Source organism: Vigna radiata, chromosome 6 (assembly GCF_000741045.1).
Source record: "Vigna radiata var. radiata cultivar VC1973A chromosome 6, Vradiata_ver6, whole genome shotgun sequence".
Taxonomy (NCBI): domain Eukaryota; kingdom Viridiplantae; phylum Streptophyta; class Magnoliopsida; order Fabales; family Fabaceae; genus Vigna; species Vigna radiata.
In genome coordinates, this window is record NC_028356.1 from 32,036,369 (window position 1) to 32,058,877 (window position 22,509).

General features: G+C 31.1%; 3 protein-coding genes across 5 annotated transcripts; 1 reads left to right on the forward strand and 2 right to left on the reverse strand.

Moving 5' to 3' along the window:
• The first annotated feature begins 1,904 nt into the window (after nucleotides 1-1,904).
• Nucleotides 1,905-6,205, forward strand: LOC106764433 (brassinosteroid-related acyltransferase 1). Its single transcript, XM_014648719.2, has 3 exons — nucleotides 1,905-2,619; nucleotides 3,492-3,953; nucleotides 5,512-6,205. The coding sequence occupies exons 1-3, from the start codon at nucleotides 2,161-2,163 to the stop codon at nucleotides 6,013-6,015; spliced, it is 1,425 nt and encodes a 474-aa protein (XP_014504205.1). The 5' UTR covers nucleotides 1,905-2,160; the 3' UTR covers nucleotides 6,016-6,205.
• A 1,988-nt stretch (nucleotides 6,206-8,193) lies between these two features.
• Nucleotides 8,194-12,558, reverse strand: LOC106763713 (two-component response regulator ARR12). Of its 3 annotated transcripts, XM_022782467.1 has the most exons (8): nucleotides 12,446-12,558; nucleotides 11,901-12,046; nucleotides 11,329-11,481; nucleotides 10,766-11,161; nucleotides 10,163-10,239; nucleotides 9,220-10,076; nucleotides 8,934-9,108; nucleotides 8,194-8,575 (listed from the first exon to the last, which is right to left on the reverse strand). In XM_022782467.1, exons 2-8 carry the CDS (start codon nucleotides 12,010-12,012, stop codon nucleotides 8,504-8,506), a joined length of 1,842 nt encoding a protein of 613 aa, XP_022638188.1. In that variant the 5' UTR covers nucleotides 12,013-12,046; nucleotides 12,446-12,558; the 3' UTR covers nucleotides 8,194-8,503. The 3 variants fall into 3 exon arrangements, with proteins under 3 accessions (XP_022638188.1, XP_014503365.1, XP_022638187.1); XM_014647879.2 differs by having other exon boundaries at nucleotides 8,934-10,076; XM_022782466.1 differs by lacking the exon at nucleotides 12,446-12,558 and adding an exon at nucleotides 12,279-12,431 and having other exon boundaries at nucleotides 8,934-10,076.
• A 3,581-nt stretch (nucleotides 12,559-16,139) lies between these two features.
• On the reverse strand, nucleotides 16,140-16,807 carry LOC106763714. Its single transcript, XM_014647880.1, has 2 exons — nucleotides 16,514-16,807; nucleotides 16,140-16,340 (listed from the first exon to the last, which is right to left on the reverse strand). Exons 1-2 carry the CDS (start codon nucleotides 16,805-16,807, stop codon nucleotides 16,140-16,142), a joined length of 495 nt encoding a protein of 164 aa, XP_014503366.1.
• Nucleotides 16,808-22,509: the final 5,702 nt, after the last annotated feature.

Consider the following 22,509-nt stretch of genomic DNA (forward strand, 5'->3'; position numbering starts at 1 on the left):
TATAATCTCAATTCATTATAACGGCAACTACTCTTTGGTGTTCAAATTAGGAAAATGATATTTTGACACCAATTTTTTGACACTATTTTGACACTGCGCACGTGTCAAAATGTGGTTGGACGATTTCAAATTAAAAAAAATATTTTGGTTTTTTTCTTCCAAATATGTCCCTGTTTCAGCTTTTTTAATGTAAAATCGTCCAACCACGATTTGACACGTGTGCAGTGTCAAAAATTGGTGTCAAAATATCATTTTCCTTCAAATTACACATCCACTTAAACTAATAAGACCAAAAATACTTTTACGATCATTTTATTCTTATACTCTGTGTCAAATAAATGTAAAAAATTTAAGTGTCAAAAAATCATTTTTCATATTAAAACTGACTTAGAATTTATTTTAATAAAATTTATTATTTGTTAAATTTATGATTTCACTGAAAATAAAATCAATTTACTGATGTAAATGAGAACAAATCTTATTTTATTAATTGATTTCATAAAATTGAGTTAAGTCCTGTTGTTAATTATCCTCTGACACCATCCAAATTCCTATCAGTTTTCATCCACTGTATGCTATTCTTGAAATGGTGCAAGTACTTATATCGTATATCGTATATATTTATATGCAATGTGTTAGAATTTCTTTTAATGATGACAATCCTGAATAATAAAAATATTATACAATTTTTATTAAGTTACTGATTTGGTATGTAAATTATTTTAAACTTTCTTAAATGGTTCCTCTAGTTTCAAGAAGTAGGTTTCTAGGATTAGTTTTTGGCAGCTTCAAACTGAATAAAATATTACAATTACAGTGATTTTAAATTTTTAGAAACTTGGTAAACAAGAACTTACACAATTAAGGACACCCCCATTAAAAAAATACTTAGAACTTCAATCGAAAAGTTTAATATGATTTTGGAACTAAGTAATTTAACCTAATATTCATGGAAAATTGACATTTGTAGTTTATTAGGGTTTGGTTCAATAATTTAGACCTAGCTTGGGTTTTATAACTTAGGTCTAGTTTGAAAGAATTCAATACTATTAGTTGAGGTAATATTTTTTTTTTTTTAATTCGCTAAAAATGCAATATACATTGGGTATTGGTTAAATAAGGGACTTCCTGAAATAATTGAGGTATATAAGTTTATTTGAATTAATTTGATAAACTTAAATTATTTACCCTTATATTTATTTTATTTTGTATAACTACTTGTTGATATGCTCAATATTAAGATTAATCACATGAGAGCTTTCACCATAACCCTCAACTAAGAGATATTGATGAAATAATTTTTTTTTACTCTCACTTTATAAAAGATCATAAACTGTTTCCACTAGCTTAATTAAACTGTTACCTTAATCTTTGCTTGATACCGTCATTGTACAACTTGTATTATATGTATTGCAACATTTGAAGTAGTTAGTAAATATGTATTATAATAGATATTATACCTCTTAATTAAATACCTCAAATTTTGAAGCCTAGTACGTATGATCATTCTTAAAACTCATGAAAACAACAAAATGACAATAGGGATATGAGAGGCTCATCTTGAAGCACATTTATGATAACTTCATCTGATTAAATTTGAAACCTGGCCTTTATTTTCCTTTTCAGATAGCCATTTTATAAGTAAAGGTTTTAATATACACTCCTCTTTATATGACAGAGAAAAGCAAAAATGAAACCAAAAAACCAGGGCTGATTATGTTAGAGAGCGTCCATTAAGGTCCCACAGAAAAGATAATGAAAGTTGATGTTAGCATCATATAGAGGGACAGGTAGTAGGTCACTTTCAGCTACAGTGGGAGCCAGATCATACACCAGAATTCCTCCTTTTCTACACAACACTACAGTACCATGCATAATATTAACTAGTCAGAAAGAAGATATGCCTCTACAACGCTACATTAGCATTAACATTATTCTCATTAGTCATTTAACAATGTTTAAAATATAACCACTCTCAACATGCTTATTACCAAGAACCTATATTAATAATTTCTTCTCTCCTATGAGAATCTAGCTTGCAAATTATCTCCCTCTATAAATGTAACCCTCAGTTTCTATGCATCTCACCACTCATCACAAATAAACCAGATAGTTGCACATATATTTAGAGCAATAATATCCCATATATTTCATCTAATCATGGCTGCAACTCAGGCTAATGATCCTAGAAGCATAGTTTCTATTTCAAAGATTGTTTCTGTGAATCCAAAACTCGTGCAACCTCAGAGGGTTCTGACTCTTTCAAATTTGGACAGGCAGTGTCCACACCTCATGCACTTGGTGTTCTTCTACAATAACCTGCCTCACCAGAGGTTGAATGACTTGTCCCTCAATTCAGTGTTCTGCAGCTTGAAATCTGGCTTGGAAGATACCTTGGCTCTGTGGTATCCTGCTGCAGGTAGGCTTTGGCCCAATCAAAGTGATGGCAAGCTCAACCTGTGGTGCAACAACCATGGTGCAGTTCTTGCAGAGGCTGAAACCTCTGCTAAAATCTCACAACTTGGAAACCTCTCTGAGTACAATGAATTCTTTGAGAAGCTGGTTTATAAGCCAGCTTTTGATGGGAATTTCTCAAATATGCCGCTGATTGTTGCTCAGGTAAGAAAAATCTATATATAGAATATAATTTCTGATTGCTGACAAAGGTTAAAAAATACTGGAAGTTGAATAAGTAAATGTAAAATTAGTATAAGACAAAATAAAACTTACCTGCTTAGGGTTTTGTGTATTTTGTTTCGTCCATGCTAATTACCCAATTGATTTCTGGCTTTTTCTAAATTTATACCACTCCATTAGGTCCCTCAGAATTTCTCTCCTCCCAAGAAATAGTTATAAGAAATGTTTGGAATCATTTTCCCATTATGTGAAGTATGGCAGAAGCTAGGGTTTGTCGTTGTCGTTATATGAAAACATGGGACATGTTCCCTTCACACTGGACAATAAGAGGGATCCTATGATCTTCTTGTTCCTATAACTTATTTGCTTATAAACTTTGTTAATTCTAATCTTTCTTATCATTGTTAAGACAGCACAGCGTCTGCAAAATTTATAAACTAGAAAGAAGAAAAAGAAACCATCTTTCTTTTGTGCCCTAAAGTATCTTAATTATGCAGCCAAATCCCACATCACCACTTAAGCAGTATACTTATCTCATGTTCTGATATTTTATCAGATGTGCTCAGGGTTCCATAGTCATGTATATATATGTGTGTATATTCATCACATGTTGTCATGATTTATTTGTTGATCTACGAAAAGACAATATATCTAAGTAGATTTTAGTCCTTCAAGAAATTAATCTAGATTAATTTCTGAATTTACATTACATATCATCTGGCTTTATACATATTCCATTTCTCTCATTTCATTTTTATATACTGGTGTATATGATCATTCCTCAGATGGCATGAAACTATAAGAAACTTGATTGATTAATGAGAAACTTGCTCAACACTACATGATAAATATAGGTCACTAAATTTGGTTGTGGAGGGTATTCAATTGGTATTGGAACAAGCCACTCTTTGTTTGATGGGCCAGCAACCTATGACTTCTTGCGTGCATGGGCTTCAAATTCAGAAATTGTGAAAGGAAGAAGCAGATCTGATGAAGTTCCAAAGCCAGTGCATGAGAGAGGGATACTTCTGAGAGGTACTCTTGAAGAAGCAAGAGAGACTGGAAATTTTCCTTCAGACACAAGTTCAAGGACCATGGCAGTAGATCACTTATATCATCTTATAATGCAAACAGCTTGTGCACAAAAGGGTTTTCCTCTGCAAATTGAAACACCCTCTAATTCAAAGAAGTGTGTTCTTAAAACCTATCATGTTTCAGGTGCAATGACAGAAAACTTGAAAAGGAAACACTTCCCCATGCAAAGAGGTTCATTTCCTTTCTCAACCTTTGAGGTTCTTGCAGCTCACCTTTGGAAGGTAAGTTTATATCTCAATTTTCTCCTTTTCCTTTCTTCAGTATATTTGTGTGCTTTTCTTAATTCATTGTATGACAAAGATACGACAGCCTGACACAGATCTTTTTCCTTTTATTTGCCCTAACTTATGCCAACAAATATGAGAACAAACAACTACACTAAGCATGCACTTTTGTTTCACCCAAACTTTTTTTTTTCTATAATTTTCTCAGAAAAATAAATTGTCCAATCATACTCTTAATAAATTTTATTTAAATTAGTCAAAAGTAAAAGTGGACTCAAAGTTTAAGTGTTGTAATAAACGAATTAGTTAGTCTGATCATAAATAAATGATCAACTTTGAAGTGTGAGAAATCAAAATTTATATCAATGTACTGTCATGATTTTATTTGAAATTAGTCTTATATATATGATTTTCAAAATAATGCATTATGTTGTCATATAAATTATATATTACAAATGTCAAATATGTTTTATATAATCGTAAATAAATGAGATACGAAAAGAAAACGGGATAGAATTCATTAAAGAGAAACTCACTCAATTATTCATAAATTTCAAAACCCTAAAATTTTAATGGCTATCACTAATGATTTTTATCATCATATAATAGTGAAAACACATTCACATTCATTACGTGGATGGGTTCGCATTTTTTATAATAATAAAATTTTTAGTATTATTATTATAAATAATTTTTATTTTTTAGGTAGTTTTATAATTAAAAAATAATTAAATTTAAAAAAAAAACTATAAATTAAAAAGTAAAATTAATAAAATAATTATATTAATTTTAAAAATATTTATTTAGAAGATGAAATAGCAACTTTTTTTTATGCTTACACAAATTAGCAACCTTTTTTATAGCATACGAAGCTAAGTCATCGTGCTATTTTAATTTGCTAGATAATTTAAAGCATAAAATAAATGTTTATTTGTCCATAACATATAAAAAAAATGTGATATTATCAATGAATCACATATTCACTGCTAAATTTTGTAAATAATCACAACCTTCGTTAAATTTGGTAAAATAATTTTTTTATAAATACTAAAGTTTATCAATTAATATTGGATTGATATTATAATAATATTATGAATATATTTCTAACTATTATACATTTTTTTTATTATAATCTGTTTAAAATATGCTTGGAATAATTTCTGTAACTTTCAATTTTATGATATATGATGATTGAATTTCGGAGTATCAGTCTTAGTGTCAAGGTTTTATAATTATACTTAATATGTGAACTTTTAGTTAAAAATTTTAGGCATTAATATTTATTTTTATTTTGTTATCACTAATTAAGGTGGTAAGATTTACAAACTCACTGATAAAAATACCAACTATTTATTTAAATAATTTAATTTTGTAAGTACTTTTAGAATAAATATTTCAATTCAAATATTTATTATTTTTAAAAGACAATAATAATAATAATAATAATATATGTTTTATATTTTTAGAATTACTAATTATAATATAAAAAATATAATTAATTAGTTAAATTTAAAAGTTAAATAAAATAAATGACATTGTTTGAGTTTGAGTATAGGCAAGGAGCAAAGCTTTAGGGGTGAAAAAGGAAAAACAAGTATGCCTCCAATTTGCAGTGGACATAAGGAACAAGACGAAACCAGCATTGCCAAAGTGTTTCAGTGGAAATGCATATGTTCTTGCATCGATCATGATGTCAATGGGAGAATTGGAAAATGCAAGCTATGAAAGCATCATTGAGAAAATAAGAGAAGCGAAGAACAAAGTGAACGAGGATTATGTGAGAAGCTACGTTGAAGCACTAGAAGGAGCAGAACAAGGTTCTTCTCTTCCTCCACTTAAGGAGCTAACTCTGGTTTCCGATTGGACAAGAATGCCTTTTCACAACATTCAGTTCTTCCATGGAAAAGCAACCTATGCATCCCCTCTTGCCACTCCTATCCCACAGGTTGCATACTTCATGCAAAGCCCTACTCACAACATGGCCGTCGACATCAGAATCGGCTTGGAAGCTGAACATATAACTGCTTTTAATCACTGCTTCCTAACCATGGCCTCATGAAACTTCTTTTCTCTATCTATATCTAATCATAATAATTCTGTTGCTGAGGTCTCCTAGGACAACATTTCATGGGAGAATACCTACAACACACTACTGTAACTTTTAGATCAATAAATATATTTGATGTAGAAATATTTGAGGTGGTTTTAACCTATATACAACCTTGTACGTATACTTTTTGTTGGAACAATCTTTCACGAACTTAAGGAAACAAGATGAACAACAATGTAGACTTAATATATTCTTTTAGGCGTGAATACACACTTTCCTAAAAACAATATTTCGTTCCTTATAAGAGTGAAGGGGATCACGAAATCCATTTTTGAGATACAAAGAAGAAATACAACGATGATACTCACTCTTAGTATTACCGTTAAACAAGAATATGATTCTCGAGAATTGATTTGTGTGTTAAGAGAATGACGGAATGAATTCCAGTAGAGCACAAAATCCCTTTATATAGATGTTGATCAGACATCAATCCAAAAGATACCAGATTCTGATTTAGTTACATTTCTTCATGAATGGTTGTAAGTTTTCATGAATAGCAACTCTTCATGAATAATTGTAATTCTTCATGAATGATTCTAACTTTTCATGAATGGTAACTCTTCATGAATAATTGTAACTCTTTATGAATAATAATTTTTCATGAATAATTGTAACTCTTCATGAATCTGAAAATTTTCTCTAATACTCTTAAATTTCAACACTTTTATCAGTCCAGATGCAACTCAAAGAGTAAAAACTATCTTAAAAAGAACAAAAAGAAAACTTACTTTACGTTTAACTTTGATAAGTGAATATTTAGAGTTCTTTCCTAGCAACACTTTTACAATCTTTGATTTTCAAAATGATGCATTGGGGTCAGAAATTTAAAAAGAGAATAGAAAAGAAATTTAGAAAGAAAGTTTAGAGAGATAATGAATTTTATAAAATGAACTTCAATTAATAAAAAAACCTATTTATAATTTCAACTTTTATTATTAAAATATTATTGTATCATTTTTAAAAACTATTATTACTATTAAACCATTTTTTAGGTTATTATGATAAATTGATTTTAAAATTGGTCATTAACACTACCTATTAATGTTTCGACTATTAAATTAATTGGTTTCCAATTATAACTAATTTAGATACAATTCTTTTTTAGTCAAAATCTTGATACTTAATGGTAGTGATTAGAAACTAATTCACTATTATAAACTATTTTTGTTGTTAATAATTCTTAATTTATAAATTTTTATCTAAATTGATTAGTGTAATAATTAATTATAATTTGTTATTAAAATTAATCATTATTTAAGAATTTTCTTATATTGCGTTAATGTTTTTCTTTCACAGTTATATTGAAGGGCTAAGCATAGAGTTAGTGTCAAAATATTAGCATCGACTTGATCTTGGACGCTATTAAAATCGGCAAAAATAACGAAAAAGGAACACAAAATAAAATATTTTTAGATTAGAAAAAATTCTTTTAACATCACTTTTTTTAATAATTTTTTAACAACGATGACAACGTATTCTAATTCACTTATGTTGACTTTTAAAAGTTTATTCTAATTAGAATCAGTTAAGTCGACTTTTATTATTTACTAATTTTTAATTAAAGCATTTTCGCGTTGGTCAATTTCATCTTAATATGTTTTTGTTTTAAAATTTATTTAATTTAGTATCAATAAAGTTTATGTGAAATAAAATTTACTTTTAATTAGTTTGATTCGGACAAGTGTATCAATGCTAATTACAGTAATTTAAAAAATATTATTTAACTTGAAGACCATTTCATTCATTTAAAGACAAATTTACTTATTTATCAATTTTCTTTTTCCAAATCAATCAATTCAAGGGATGCAATAAACCAATTCAACCTTTAATTCACAAAATAACAAACAATCCATTCATACCATATAAATCAAATCTGTAAAGATTAAAATAAATTTTCTTTACTATGGTTAAACAATCTTTAATCTCACAAATATTCTTTAGAATTTTATTCCTCGCATGACATGATGACGTAATTAGACAAATAAGACCCTAATTAGAAATCTAAATATAATATCTTAATAACATAATAATAAAAATTCACTTAAATATTAATAAATCACACTAATCAACCTCACCTGATACACTGAGGAGTGAACTTGATAAGCAAAACTATTAAAGAATACTCAAGTATTGTATTGCTGAAATAATAAATGAATATTAGTTCGTGAGGGCATTATTTGCATTCATCATAAAAAGAGTGAAAAACAGTCTTTATTGTGACTAAAAAAAGTTATCATTGCTTATGGACCTAAAGCGTTTCTCCACAAACAAATCATTTTCACAATATCAGAAAAGCCCTTGCTGAAAGCAGTACTCTATATAACTAGACAAAAATGCCAAAATCACATAAACTAATAGGTAAACTCAGAAGACTTGACACGCCACAAAATCGCCAACAAGCATGACATGATGCTTAAATATACTGCCAAATTTGGTGTCAAATGGATGTCCCGTCTGAGAGATTGTTGTCGCATAAATATCCTTCCAATAATTTCACATTCTCTTGTTTCTGCATTACATAGTTATGTGAGATATCTATGATTGGAGGAAAAAATCAGGTGCAAAATGCTAAAGGGTAACCAATTAAATGATTATTTCACTAATTATATGTCAAGAGAATTTAGCAGGACATTGATACATAGTATGTTTATCACAGGTAATGCATATATATCAATTGATATAAAGCATGCATAAAGTTTCCAAGACTTTAACAGTTTTACATAATAATAAGCTTAAACGGATAAGTTAATATTATCTTGTCTATGTTGGTATCAATCTGATCAAAGGATCTATACATGTTTTAATCAATAGGCAAACAGAGGGAAAATCTACAATAACAAACCAAAACTACAAACAAATACATTCACCTGTTTCATCATTGAACTGACAAATTCTTCCACGGAACCAAGATTATTAGCGGCACTATTGTTTTGAGACTTGGTATGGTTCATGATGTATCCCTGTTGTTGTTTCAATGTGTTTTCTTCAATAACTCCATCAGGTTTCATCAGTAAGGGATCAAAGAAACTGAAGTCTGTGTTTCTGTTGTAGATTGAGTTGAAAGAAGTGTGGCCATCAGTATCAATCAGAGAGTCCATTGAGTTACAAAAAATATTTGAAGGGAAAGTACTATCATCATTGTTGTCATCCCACCCTTGAAATGGCACCACATTATTGGTAATTTGTCCAGAATTATTTGGAATAAGAACTCCTTGTGAATGCATATCTTTTAGTGAATAATGGGATGGATTAGACAGTGAAGTAATGGATGAAGCACCATTCAGATTCCTCACTCCAAAAGTTTCACCTGCAGGGTAAGAATTTGTCCCGGATGACTGAACAGTATTTGACCAAATATCACTGCATCTACCCTGATCCAGCAAAGGGAGTGAGAATTGAGAATTCTGAGAGGCTAATGAAGTCTGACCAAACAACACTCCACCCCCTTGTGTGTTTTCACTATCAGCTTTCAATACCAAAGCATTGTTTGATACGTCCAAAACAGGAGAGGCTGAGCAACCTACTGTTGATGTTGGTATCAGATCTGGGAGTTTATTTGGCACTGAAAAATTTGGTTGAACATCAAAAAAAGGGGAAACGCTTTGAATCGGACTAACAGCAATACCAACACCCTTATTATGTTGAAATTGATCAACAGCAGTGGACAATGGCACTCCCTGAATACCATTCTGATTGCCACCAATTATAGCAGGTTGAAACTTGAGTGGATCATGCATAGATTTGTAAAAATTTTGTGCATGACCAAACTGAAGAGTTTCATGCACATTCAAACCAACAGAAGTGTTCAATCTACCAGCCATTCCACCAGGTCCAAAGGGTCTGAAAGTACTGTTATGAAACTGTTGAGAACCAGTCAATGAATGCAAATGTCCAACACCACTCAGAGAACCTATTCTCAGAAATGATGGATCTGTAGTGCCTAATGCTGCAACCATATTAGCCTGCCGGTTCGCCGCACAGTTAATCTTTTTCAGATAAAGCCTATATTTCTGCAGCCATAGAAAGACACAGTGAGATTCCCTTTATGAAACGGTTTATGTTCCATTAAACTAAAGAAGAAAGGTTCACAAATTGCCTGAAGGTGGCTGGCCACATTCTCCCTTGTAAGCTTTTCAACATTCATCAAGTCAAGAATCTTTTTAGGCACAGCTTCTGTAGAAAAAAATGGTTAGCAATATCATGAGTCACTATTCAGAAATAGAACACTCCATGGCAAGAAGAATAACATCAGTAATGATCAAAGGCATTCATTACATTCACCATCAAGGAGCTCATGACAGAAAGTGTTCAAAATAATGCTTAATACAATTTCCATATCTTAAGGACCTCAACATTTGATTGCAATCACCTACTCAAATAATCATAAGAAGCTTGTTAAAATAAAAATAAAGGAAAGAACAATTGATGAGAAACAGAGTAAATTGTACAAACAACTATTGATGTTGTTCAAAATTCACACAATGTTCTAGCTTTTTTATGCTCACAGTAACGGTCCTTATAATATTCACACAACACAATGAATATGAAGAAATGGCAGTGTAATGTATTTCAAACTATTAACAGTGGAAACCAGAGAAAAGGGTATCATGTGAATTCCAAAACAATAGCTGCTAGTGTAATTTGCTCTGGGAAATGAGATAGAGACGATTTGGAGTAAGACATAAATTAAAGAACATACTTTCAAAGCCTAATTGATTAACAGCAGAAACAAACTTGTGGTGCAGTTCAGCATTCCAAACAACTCGAGCTTTCTTATGACATGATGAGTCCTCATTGTCATGGTCATTCTCTTGGTCGTCATTATCATAGTCATCCTCATCCCTCCTCTTTCGGGAAGACTTTACATTTTGATCTGAATTTCCTGTTGCTACTGAACCTCTTTCATTGCTGTCAGTATTAGCTTTGTCTTGGTTACTGCTTCTATCCTGCTCCTTTGAACCCATCCTCCTCCTTCTGGCAACATGCTGCCAAATATTCTTTACATCCTTAAGTCTCACAGGTTTCAGAAGATAATCACAAGCTCCATGTTTAATTCCCTTCATCACCATCTTAAAATCATCATCTACCGACATCACTGATATAAAAATACATTTAACATTGTCATGAAACTGCAAATTAAATCCAAATATTTGAAATTTCAACAAATATTAACTATCTAACTACTAATAATAATATATATACAAGTATTGAGCACACAAAACTGAACTGTTTAAGATTGAAATCAAGATCATGGCTTCTTACTTATGACAGGTAGGTCCATCTCAAGCCCCACAAGCTCAAGCAACTTAAATCCATCCATGTCTGGCATTTGTACATCGCTGATAACAAGGTCAAACCCGCTTTTGTTTCCTCTCAACAGATTCAATGCTGTTTGTGCATTTTTAGTGGCTGTTACTGCAAAATCCATAACCAAAGTAAATATCATTACAAAAAGACAAAATGGTACACTGCAGATACAAGCAGAACCAAATTCAATGGGAAAGTATTGCATCCAATGAAACCAAAACTTCACATCATTGAAACCATATAACAACAGAAAATCAGATAACTCCGTTGACAATAATTTTAAATAGCCGACATATCTGGAAGACTTAAGGTCTATCATGTGATGAGATCTGCCAAACGAAAATCCAAACAAATCAGATTAACAAACTCAATTTGAAAATTCAACTTTACAAAACAAATTACTTTAGTAACAGAACAAATAACAATGGCTAGACCGAAAAGGAGCAGAGAGTAGAATTCACATACTCTTAATAATGCAATGAAAAACTATAAATAAAACTTAAAAAGAAAGAGTATAAGATGTTAACCATGGTATTTGTGCTTTTGTAACATAGTCTCCAGAATCTTGAGACACGTTGAGTCATCATCAACAGCAAGAACATGCAATCCTTTGTGAAACTCATTTCTGAAATCATCCATTATATACTCTACGATCTTCCACCACAGTCAATTTCTGCAAAAGGGTCTTCTGCTGTTAATTAACTTGAAACTTCCATAGATTTTTCTCTTTTATACATATTTGAAACCAAAACCTCATGACAGAATTTATGAAACATAGTTACCCAAAAGAAAGAAAAGAAGATTTTATAGAAGAATATGGATGACAGAAAAAAATAGGAGTGATGATGAAAGAGAAAGAGAGAACAATTAAAAAGTTGATAAACTTGATTGTGAAGTTGTACTACATGAGAGTGTATGCAACAATTGTTGAATGAGAAAGATACAGAATCTTGAACTTGGTGTGTGCCAGTGAAAGTTAATTTTACAACATAACATTGATCCAATTATATTATAGAAGATAATGATGGATCTTCCTTTCTTCTTAGATACTAAAAGGAACAGGAAGAATCACCTATTCAAAATTTTCAGAAAAAATCCATGCTTTCAGTAAACCCCAACCAAACAGAAACCTATGATATTTCCTTCCAGAACTTAGATCAAATTACAGATATGATCTTCCAAATTTTTCATGATTTTTAATGTCTTTTTATTACCGACTAACAAATTTCCTTACTTATCTCATATACATTACATTATTTATGGCATTATCTTGTTGTCTTGAAAAAAATTAGGCCAAATTTAAATATGATCGTAATTTACTCTAAATTTAAAATTATTATTAAGTTACTACTATAAATTATAAAAATTATATTATTTATGCTAAAGTTACTACCTTTTATAGTAATAATGTTTTATAGGATTATAATAATAGTTAAAAAATATTTAAAATTTTCTTAAGTGAATAACATTATAAAAATGAATTATATATTTTTATTGATCATTGTATATAACAATTTACGAGTATTTATTGGTTGAAAAAAACCAAAATTGTCTTTAGAAAGTGAATTCATCATGTTTTAGTTACTAAAATTTATTATGTACTATGTACATTAGGTTAAGAAAAAACATACTATATCTATAGTAGTACTATACTAAGACTAAATATAAAATTTGTTATATAAAATTGAAAACCGGTGTATATAACTAATAATAAATTAGTAATAAAGTAATATTAATTAATATTACAACATATAATATTTCTGGTCCTTCTACTTTCTTTCTCATTTAATAGCTAGTATTTACTTGATAAGCAGTTTAAAAATGTTTTACAAGAAGAATAAAAAAAATATTGAATTTGACCAAAATCAATGAAACAAAAAAAAAAGTATTTCTTATTTTTCACACAAAAAAGGATTTTTTTTTCCTATCATTTAAGTTGTTTTATTGATTGCCAAATTAGTGAAAAATTTGTTGCTGATGTCAATCAAAGTGTATTTTATTGAGCAACAATTATGCATTTGTGGTATCTGTTATTATTCTACTTTATATAGTTTAGATTTTATTGTTCATTTTCTTAAATGTCAATAATTATTTGTGTTAAATTGTGAATTTGTAATTTATTAGAGATTCTATGGAAATCATTCCAAAAGAAAACAAATATTCTTTTACCTAAATGTGTTCCTTTTGTTTTCACAAGGGGAAACTAATTTGAATATTTGGGAGCTGACTTGCACAAATCAGAACAAATTAATTTGGAATAATAAATTCGATTTCGAGAAGTGATTAAAAGAGTTGATAGAAATATAGTATGCGTTTTTATATAAATATACCTATAAATTCAATTTATCGAATGTTTTTATTTATAAAGTTTTTTTTTTACAACATACAACTACTTTTTACTTAAAGTATATCTTAATTAATTTAAACTTCTAATACTTTTAAATTCAGACAAATATACTCTTTTTTAGTTTTAGTTGTATTAAATATTTTTCTAAATGAAAATAATACAAAAGATAAGTATAGTAACAAAATATAATATATAAGTTAAAATAGTTAAATTACTTTTAAGTATATAACATTTCTTTTGTTTTAATATAAATAAGGTAGTTACGTGTACAATTTATCTTACATTTTAATGTATTATCAACAATAGCGTGTTTAACAATATTTTTACTTTTTAATTAATAATTTACTTTTAATTTTATATATAATTTACTAAAAACACTTCTAATTTATTTTAATATATTATATTTTCTTTTATAATTATAAAATGATTGTAATATAGTTTTAAAATATCACAGATTTAATATCCAACAGATATAATAGTAAAATAATTATGTATTTTTTATTATAGATATGTCTCCACTCGTACATCATCCAATATAAAAATAAAAAATATTTTAAAAATTATAATAATTATATTAAAGTTTAAATAAATAAATATTAAAATAATTAGAGGTCAAAGTAAAATAAAATTCAAAATGGTTAAAAGTTAAAATTGAAATACTAATCATTCTTTCATATAATTGTTAATTAAATAAGGATACAGTTGGCGCAATGCTCATTCATACAAACCATGGTTCAACTTCAGTCAAATATGGTTTGGTCTCAACATATTTTATTTCGTAATTAAAGCACATTATTTCAAAATTCATTATATTAGTTTGAAATGCATAAATTACACATAAAATTTTTTTACTACTCTAAATAATTTAATTTCTCAGATAGATAAAAAAAACAATAACTCAATATAACTCTTTAAAATATACAAGAAAGTAAATATTAACATAAATTTTGAAATTTTTTAACAAAAATAACATTGACAATGATGTCGCATCAACAAAATATACAAGTTACTATAATGCAAAGCATTTTTACAATGCTGATAGTTTAAATTACGATCACAAACAAACCAAGGCTATCTTTAAAACTCTTGATTCATAAAACAATTTAATTATTTAAAACTTATTATAATCAAGTGTGGCTTTTTATAAGGAGTATCATATTATCATAAAATAATATACGTAGATAAAACTTATTATAAAACTATGAATTTAATTATCTAACTCAAGTGTGGCTTTTTATAAGGAGTATCATATTATCATTTTTAATTATTTAACATGTACATTTAAGTTATGATTATGGTAGACTTTTAATTTTTCTCAATAGGGATTAGAGTTTGGTTTATTAGATAATATGATAATTTACTTAACTTTTTAGAATAATAAAATTATTATTTTGAAAAGATTTTTGTAGTGGAGAAATATAAAAGCTACATACTTAAAGTTTACAAGAAAGAATGACAAGAAAATTTTTTACAGACTTAGGCAACATCGACTTTGGTATTATTTCAAGAGTTCTTGAGAATACTCAAGATGCCTATCATATAATCCTTACATGGCAATAAGTCATCCTTATATATAATTAAGTATTTTAAAATTTGGAAATTTGATTTTTTAAACTTTATCAACATGTCAAAGTCCTAAAAAAGTCAACCCTTCTAAACTTTTAAAAGATAATTTTAAATTCAAATTTTATTATATGAGAAAATAATTCTTTAGGTGTCTGTTTTAAACTATTCAAACTTAAGGGCAGAAGCGTTAATACTCTTAATAATTTTTAATAACCTTTTCTGAAGTTAAAAAAAGTAGGCACAAGTGACAGAGAGAGAAGCTGCCCAAATGAAAGAAGGTTCGAGACTTAGAGAGAAGGGCGTAATCTGGACGCTCTGCTAGGGTTCCACTCAGATGCAGCCTCAAGCAACCACACACACCGTTCATCGGAGAACAAGACGCACACAAGAAGCAACAATAAACTCACACACACAGAGGCACTTAGGTATGACTGTATAATACTCAGAAATTTTTCATTATTCTCAAATGACTGTTTACAACAATATTTATACTGAACAAGGTCTGAATGTAACTGAAATATACTATTTTCTTTTTATTTTAACACTCCTCCTGAACAAAAACAGTAAAAGAACAAATTTTTGATGAAAACCCTCTTTTTCACTGATTGATCGGTGAAAAACTCCATCTCCGGCGAACCTCTGCCTCTTCTGCTGATTAATAATCGGTAAAAACCCTTTCTTTTGCTTTGAAAAAGTTTTTCACCGATTAAAATCGTGAAAACTCCTTTCTTTGAGCCGATCTCCACTCTAAGACGAAAACCCTAGGTTTTCGTGACCTCTCCCTTTTGATCTGCTCCAATCTCTAGCTTTCTCACTCTGATTTGCTTTCTAAGTGTTAGAAAGCGTTCTCCTTTCAACGCTTTAGTGAGTATATCTGCAGTATGGTCTTCGGATCTACACTATACCACTCTAGCTTCCCTTTGCTGACTTGTTCTCTGATGAAATGAAAACGTGTCTCGATGTGTTTGCTCCTACCATGTGATGCAGGATGCTTAGTCAGGTCAATGACTGACTTGTTGTCAACAAGCAGTCTGACCTTTCCTTCAACTTCAATCTTCAATTCCCTCATCAATGAATCCAGTCAAGCTGCTTGACAAGTGACTTCATACGCGATAATGTACTATGCTTCACATGATGACAGAGCTACAATAGATTCCTTTGTGGAGCTCCATGAAATTGGTGCTCCTTCCAAAAAGAACACGTATCCAGTTGTACTCTTCCTATCACCCTTGTCTCCACACCAATCTGAGTCTGAGTAAGCAATGACTCCACCTCTCCTCTTGATCCACCTTTAGGCAACACAATTCCATACTTGGTGGTACCTTTTAGATATATCAAGATTCTCTTAATAGCATTCAGATGAGAAACTCTAGGATTCTGCATGTATCTGTTGACCACTCCCACACTATAGCTAATATATGGCCTCGTATTACACAAGTACCTTAGGCTCCCAACCATTCTTCTATATTCAGTAGGATCAACTGCTTCTTCTTCAGGATCTTTCTCAAGCTTAACACCCATTTATGCTAGAGTATTAGCAGGGTTGCAACGAAACATGTTAAACTTAGTTAACATGTCCAATGCGTACCTAGACTGATGCATCAACATTCCTTCATCAGTTTTGGTGAATTCAATCCCAAGAAAATAACTCAGCTGGCCCAGATCACTCATTTCAAACTTTTGTAGCATTTGAAGTTTGAAATTAGCAATTTTCTCAACACTGCTTCTTGTAATCAACAAATCATCTACATACAGGCACACAATCAACATGTCTTCTCTTCCCTTCTGTTTATACCATTGAACATACACTCCATGTTCAGAAGCACACTTCTCAAACCCAATACTACTCATGAACCCGTCTATCCTCTGGTTCCACGCCATTGGAGCTTGCTTGAGCCCATATAAGGCCTTCTTCAACCTGTACACTTTGTCAAGATGTCTCTTGACTTCAAAACCTTGAGGCTGGACAACATAAACTTCTTCTTCCAAGTCTCCATTTAGAAACACAAACTTTACATCTAATTGATGTAAGGTCCAATTGTTCTGCATAGCAATTGGAACAACCAATCTCACTGTTTCCATTCTAGCCAAAGGTGCAAACACCTCTCCATAATCAATTCTAGCCTGTTGCAAATACCTTTTGGCCACTAATCTGGCCTTGTACCTAACCACTACACCTTGTGGATTTATTTTGGACTTACAAATCCATTTCAGTGCTATTGGTCTCTTGTTATGAGGCAATTCTGTCAGCTCCCATGTCTGGTTGTTTTCAATTGAACCAAGTTCTTCTTGCATTGCCTTGTACCACTTCTCATCCTTTACAGCCTGTTCAAACTCCACTGGTTCTGCTTCTACTATTAAAGCAAAGTGAACAAAGATTCCCTCTGATGAAATGGTTGCATCATAGGCTAGATCATAGTCTCTCAGATGTGTTGGCATCTGGGTGACTCTAGAAGACTTCCTAACACTCTCCTCCTTCCTGCATGCCTCTAAAACTGTTGTGGGTTCACTTTCCAACTCAATGGTTGGTCCTTCTTTCTCTTCTAACTCCCACTTCTATTCTCCAGCTTCATCAACTTTCACATCCCTCCTAACTGAAGTTGCACCTGTCATAGGGTCATATAGCTTACACCCACCTGTAACATGGTATCCTATCAAAATCAATGGAACTCCCCTGTCACCAAGCTTTTTTCTCAACTGTTCTAGAACATGTTTGTAGCATAGGGAACCGAAAATCTTCAGATGTTTAACATCTGGTTTCACTCCAGTCCAAGCCTCCTCAGGTGTAAATCCATTTAATCTCTTTGTTGTAGACAAGTTCAACACATAGGTGGTTGTCATCATAGCCTTACCCCATAGGAATTTTGGCAGTCCCTTGCTCTTCAACATACACCTAACCATGTTTAGGATTGTTCTATATTTTCTCTCTGCTGCCCCCATTGTATTGAGGCGTGTAGGGAGGAATAACCTCATGAACAATTCCCTCCTTCTTACAATACTCTCTGAAATCAGTGGAGATATAGTCTCATCCTCCATCTGTTCTCAGAGTTTTCAACTTCTTTTCACTTTGTCTTTCAACCACATTTTTGAATTTCTGAAACTGTTGCATCACCTTTCCTTTCCTTTTTAGTAGAAAAAACCCAACATTTTCTGGTCAAATCATCTATGAAAAGTAAAAAATACCTACTGCCACCAGGTGTTTACTTGCATAGGGTCACATACATCCGAATACACTACTCCAAGTTTCTCTACAGCTTTCTGTGGTAAATACCTCTGAAAACTACCTCGGGTCTGCTTGCATTGAACACATTCTCTGCAAACAATTCCTGGAATGTCTACCTGTGATAAGCCAGTCACCATTTTCTTCTAACTTAGCATAGATAGATCCTGAAAATTTAAGTGCCTAAATCTGTGATGCCACAACCATTCCTCTTCTCTTTCTACTGCAGTAAAACAGTGATGATTTACTACCTCCATCACCACTTTGAATGTCCTGTTTTGAGATAACTGGGCCTGCACAACCTCTTTTCCACTCTGATTGAAAATGTTGAGGCAATTGTCCTCCATCTTCATCTTGTAGCCTTTTTGTAAAAGTTGTCTCAGACTAAGAAAATTGGTCATCAACCCAGGTACATATAGTACCTCTTCTATGATTACTTCTTTGTCATCTTCACCTCTTAACACCACTTTACCAGAACCCTCTACCTTTAAGCTGCTGTTGTCAGCAAACCTGATCTTCCCATGCTTCACTTCCTTCATTTTCACAAACCAGTCTTTTCTCCTAGTCATATGTGTAGAGTGTAACATCCCATTTCTGATAGTTATGAGAAAAATAAAATATGTTCTTTTGATAGCGAAAACAAAATAATTCATTCATATAAATCTTAGACTGAGGAAATAAATAATAAACCATCACAATCCCATTAAAAGGAAATTTATTACAAACTTGTAATTTCCAAGTCAACTGAAAATAAAATAACATAATTCAATTTAACTGAAAATGTTCAAAAACAAAGAGAATCTTTCCCCATTCCATTCCCGACTTCTTTCCGCTCTAATTATCAACTGGAACATCTGTATCAACATTTGTTCCCGTATAACAACACGAGTTATACGATCATCACATTCACACACAAACAATAAGGGTAAGCTACCATATTCAAATACAACATCAACACATCAATTACTAATTAACAAAGTGATATGGTTAACATGATGTATTCAATTAAGTACACCAAAATCAATAAATACAAAAGATACACACTGTCTCTTTGTACTCTCTCATATAAAACCTGTTCACCAAAACAAGACACCTGTTCACCAAAACAGGATAGTTCAAGTCATCCTCCACCGCAATTTCAGATCTATCTCCCCTGCTCCTCAAGACTTATGAGTAAAAACTCCGCTACTTTCACAATGGGCACTATACTCAGCTCGATTGGAAAACCTACAAGTGAGACATCCTACCCTTTCTACCCTCTCGAAAGAGGAAAGAGTGGCACTCGAACCTTGTCTCTTCTACCGCCTTTTACAGACGAAGAGACCTTCCTTTCTACCCTATCGCAAGAGGAAAGGTACTGCATCGATTTTTACACCAATACGGTGAGAGTACATATTTCAAATATATCAGTACTTGTGATACTGCTCAAATATTATACACATGTTTAATCACCTTACATACATTCGTATCAAATCCATCATAGCTAAAATGATATAGAAGAAAATAAGCATAATTCACGGTACTGAACTAAAAACAGATACCAAGCCCATAACTCACATATGGTACTGAACTAAAAACAGATACCAAACTACTTGGTCATACAGAAAACTCATGCACGTATACATACACCAGCCGAACAAGATTATCGGTTTAGCCACGCTTTTATTTTCTCTCGTCTGCCATACATCCTTTCAAAATTCAAGTCACGTAACCATACTTTACAAAAAAATATAAAGAATTCTTATGTTAACCTACTCTGCACCGGATAAAATATCTTTTATCTTTTATTCTAATATAATATCATTTATTCATTCGCATAATATTATTCTCATAATACCACAATATAATATTCTTATACTAAAATATATCACCACGTGAATCGTAACTAAATTATAACTTGTGATATAACAAAATTAAACTAATATTATATAACTTCAATCATAAACGTCAATTCATAATTTAATATAATAAATCATCATTCACAGATTAATATAATATAATATTATCTATAAATCCTTCCAGTAAAATCATTTCAAAATCTAACTTTCACATTGGTAGCATCCAAAATCACCCCAAACCTGTAAAATACTACTGTACTCAAAACATATAAATATTGTCCTATAAAATTTTACTTTGCAGACACCATTATGAATTCAACACCTATATACATTGCATTCCCATATTTTCTTTACAGACTCACTTTATACACTCAATCCCTCAACGATGCAAGATACAAATTTTCTGCAAGATTTCCACTCTGCATTTCTTTCTTCATCCATCAACCACAATGAAAACTTCTACTTCCTTTCTATGTTTCTTCTTTCTTCTCTTCCTTATATAATTCAAAGCTAAACTTTTCTCATAATGTTGATTCAAACCTAATAAATTATTTCTCTTTCATTCAGTATCTATCCTTCCTCTCATCTATTATCTATATCTAGCCCTCCTCTTATCCAATATCCATCCCTTCAGCTTTCGCTCCCCATACACACCATTGCATTTTTTTTTTCACATGGGTTACTAACCTTATATCAGTGCAACCATGATAACTATGATAACCCATCTCGAACTGAAATCTTAAGTTTCCTTCCACTGCAACCCCAACAACACATTTACAGTTTTTAAAACACCATACACCATGTACTCCATACATTCATTTAATAATGAAACCTGAGAACGGAACACAAAACTATTGGCCTACATTCAATTCATACAATATACATCTATGCATATATTCACTTTACGCAAACTCAACTGAAATCATGACTCTCCCATTTACTACACACAAACATGTTCTATTTTCATCCTCGCATGTAGCATAGTATTGAAATATATGAAACAGTTTTCTCATCTGATACACCCAAACTCATTCATAATTTAGCCGCACAACATTTATAAACATACTAGTACATGCATGCAATAACCTTGATGAATATAGTTAGTCCCCGTACACAAACAAAATTAATATATGGATTCACGAAACCATTCGTCACCGGATATATCATATCTTGATTAAACAGCAAGTAATATCAATATAAATCATGCAAAGATTCACACAAGAACATCAATCATCAAACATAAAATACTGGTAAGCTTCCCTTACCTTGGATGATCCTATGTTCCTTTCTTTACCCAAGATTACCAGCCAAAACTTTCACCTCTTTCAAGCTCACTTCCTTGCCTCAAATAACTTCAAACTATTTCCTTTGATTTTCTAGCCATTATCTCACAACGCACCCCTCTTTTCTCTCTGTTTTTTTTTTCAAACTATATAACCAGAACGTAATATAATCTTCCTTCACTTCCCTACTTTAATAGTCCATACTTCCACTAATCTTAACGGTTCACCCCTTTATCTTTTCGGCAAAGATACTTATAAAACTACTAAAAAAACTAATTCTCCTTTATTTGTTTATTTCACGTTCTCACTAACCAGAATTTTAAATAAATAAAATGGCCCCACCAATAACTTTTTTTTCACCACATCTTAATTCCATTAAGCACGCAGACTCCATGATAATAAAATAATTAATAAGCAAAACACAACAATTTCTAACTTACAGGAAAAATTTAAATAGATTAATAAAACAAATAAATAATTTATTCATTAAGCAAAAATTAAAACTCAACCATTAAACCAACAAGGGACTATCACCAATTAAATTTGCTCTATAATTTTTAGGGTCTTACAGTAACTGAGTACTTTGACAAAGTACAGGAGTTAATGAACAAAATGAGGACTTGTGGTGACAAGATGATAGATGAATATATTGTAGACAAAATTTCGAGGACCCTAACCCCCATATTTGACAATGTGGTGGTTGCTATTGAAGAAACCCGAAGAAAAGAGAATATTGATACAGAAGAGTTGCTGCATTCATTAGAAGCTCATGAGTTACGCCTCAGTGAACGCAGACAGTGTTAGGAACAGGCCCTGTAGGCCAGATCTCAGTGGAAGGGGAAAAAGGTCTTCAAGAAAGGAGGTAAAGGAGGCAAGAAAGGG

Bases quoted from the DNA above. Each gene is read 5' to 3' on its own strand.
- LOC106764433 (XM_014648719.2), top strand. From the start codon at position 2,161: ATGGCTGCAACTCAGGCTAATGATCCTAGAAGCATAGTTTCTATTTCA. The intron at 2,620-3,491 runs GTAAGAAAAATC...TGATAAATATAG, and splicing joins TGCCGCTGATTGTTGCTCAG to GTCACTAAATTTGGTTGTGG. The intron at 3,954-5,511 runs GTAAGTTTATAT...GTTTGAGTATAG, and splicing joins TTGCAGCTCACCTTTGGAAG to GCAAGGAGCAAAGCTTTAGG.
- LOC106763713 (XM_014647879.2), bottom strand. From the start codon at position 12,012: ATGGATGATTTCAGAAATGAGTTTCACAAAGGATTGCATGTTCTTGCT. The intron at 11,482-11,900 runs GTTAACATCTTA...TGGATTTTGCAG, and splicing joins ACAAAAGCACAAATACCATG to TAACAGCCACTAAAAATGCA. The intron at 8,576-8,933 runs GTGAATGTATTT...TATGTAATGCAG, and splicing joins TCAGTTCAATGATGAAACAG to AAACAAGAGAATGTGAAATT.
- LOC106763714 (XM_014647880.1), bottom strand. From the start codon at position 16,807: ATGGGTGTTAAGCTTGAGAAAGATCCTGAAGAAGAAGCAGTTGATCCT. The intron at 16,341-16,513 runs GTGATAGGAAGA...AGGGAATTGAAG, and splicing joins AGATTGGTGTGGAGACAAGG to ATTGAAGTTGAAGGAAAGGT.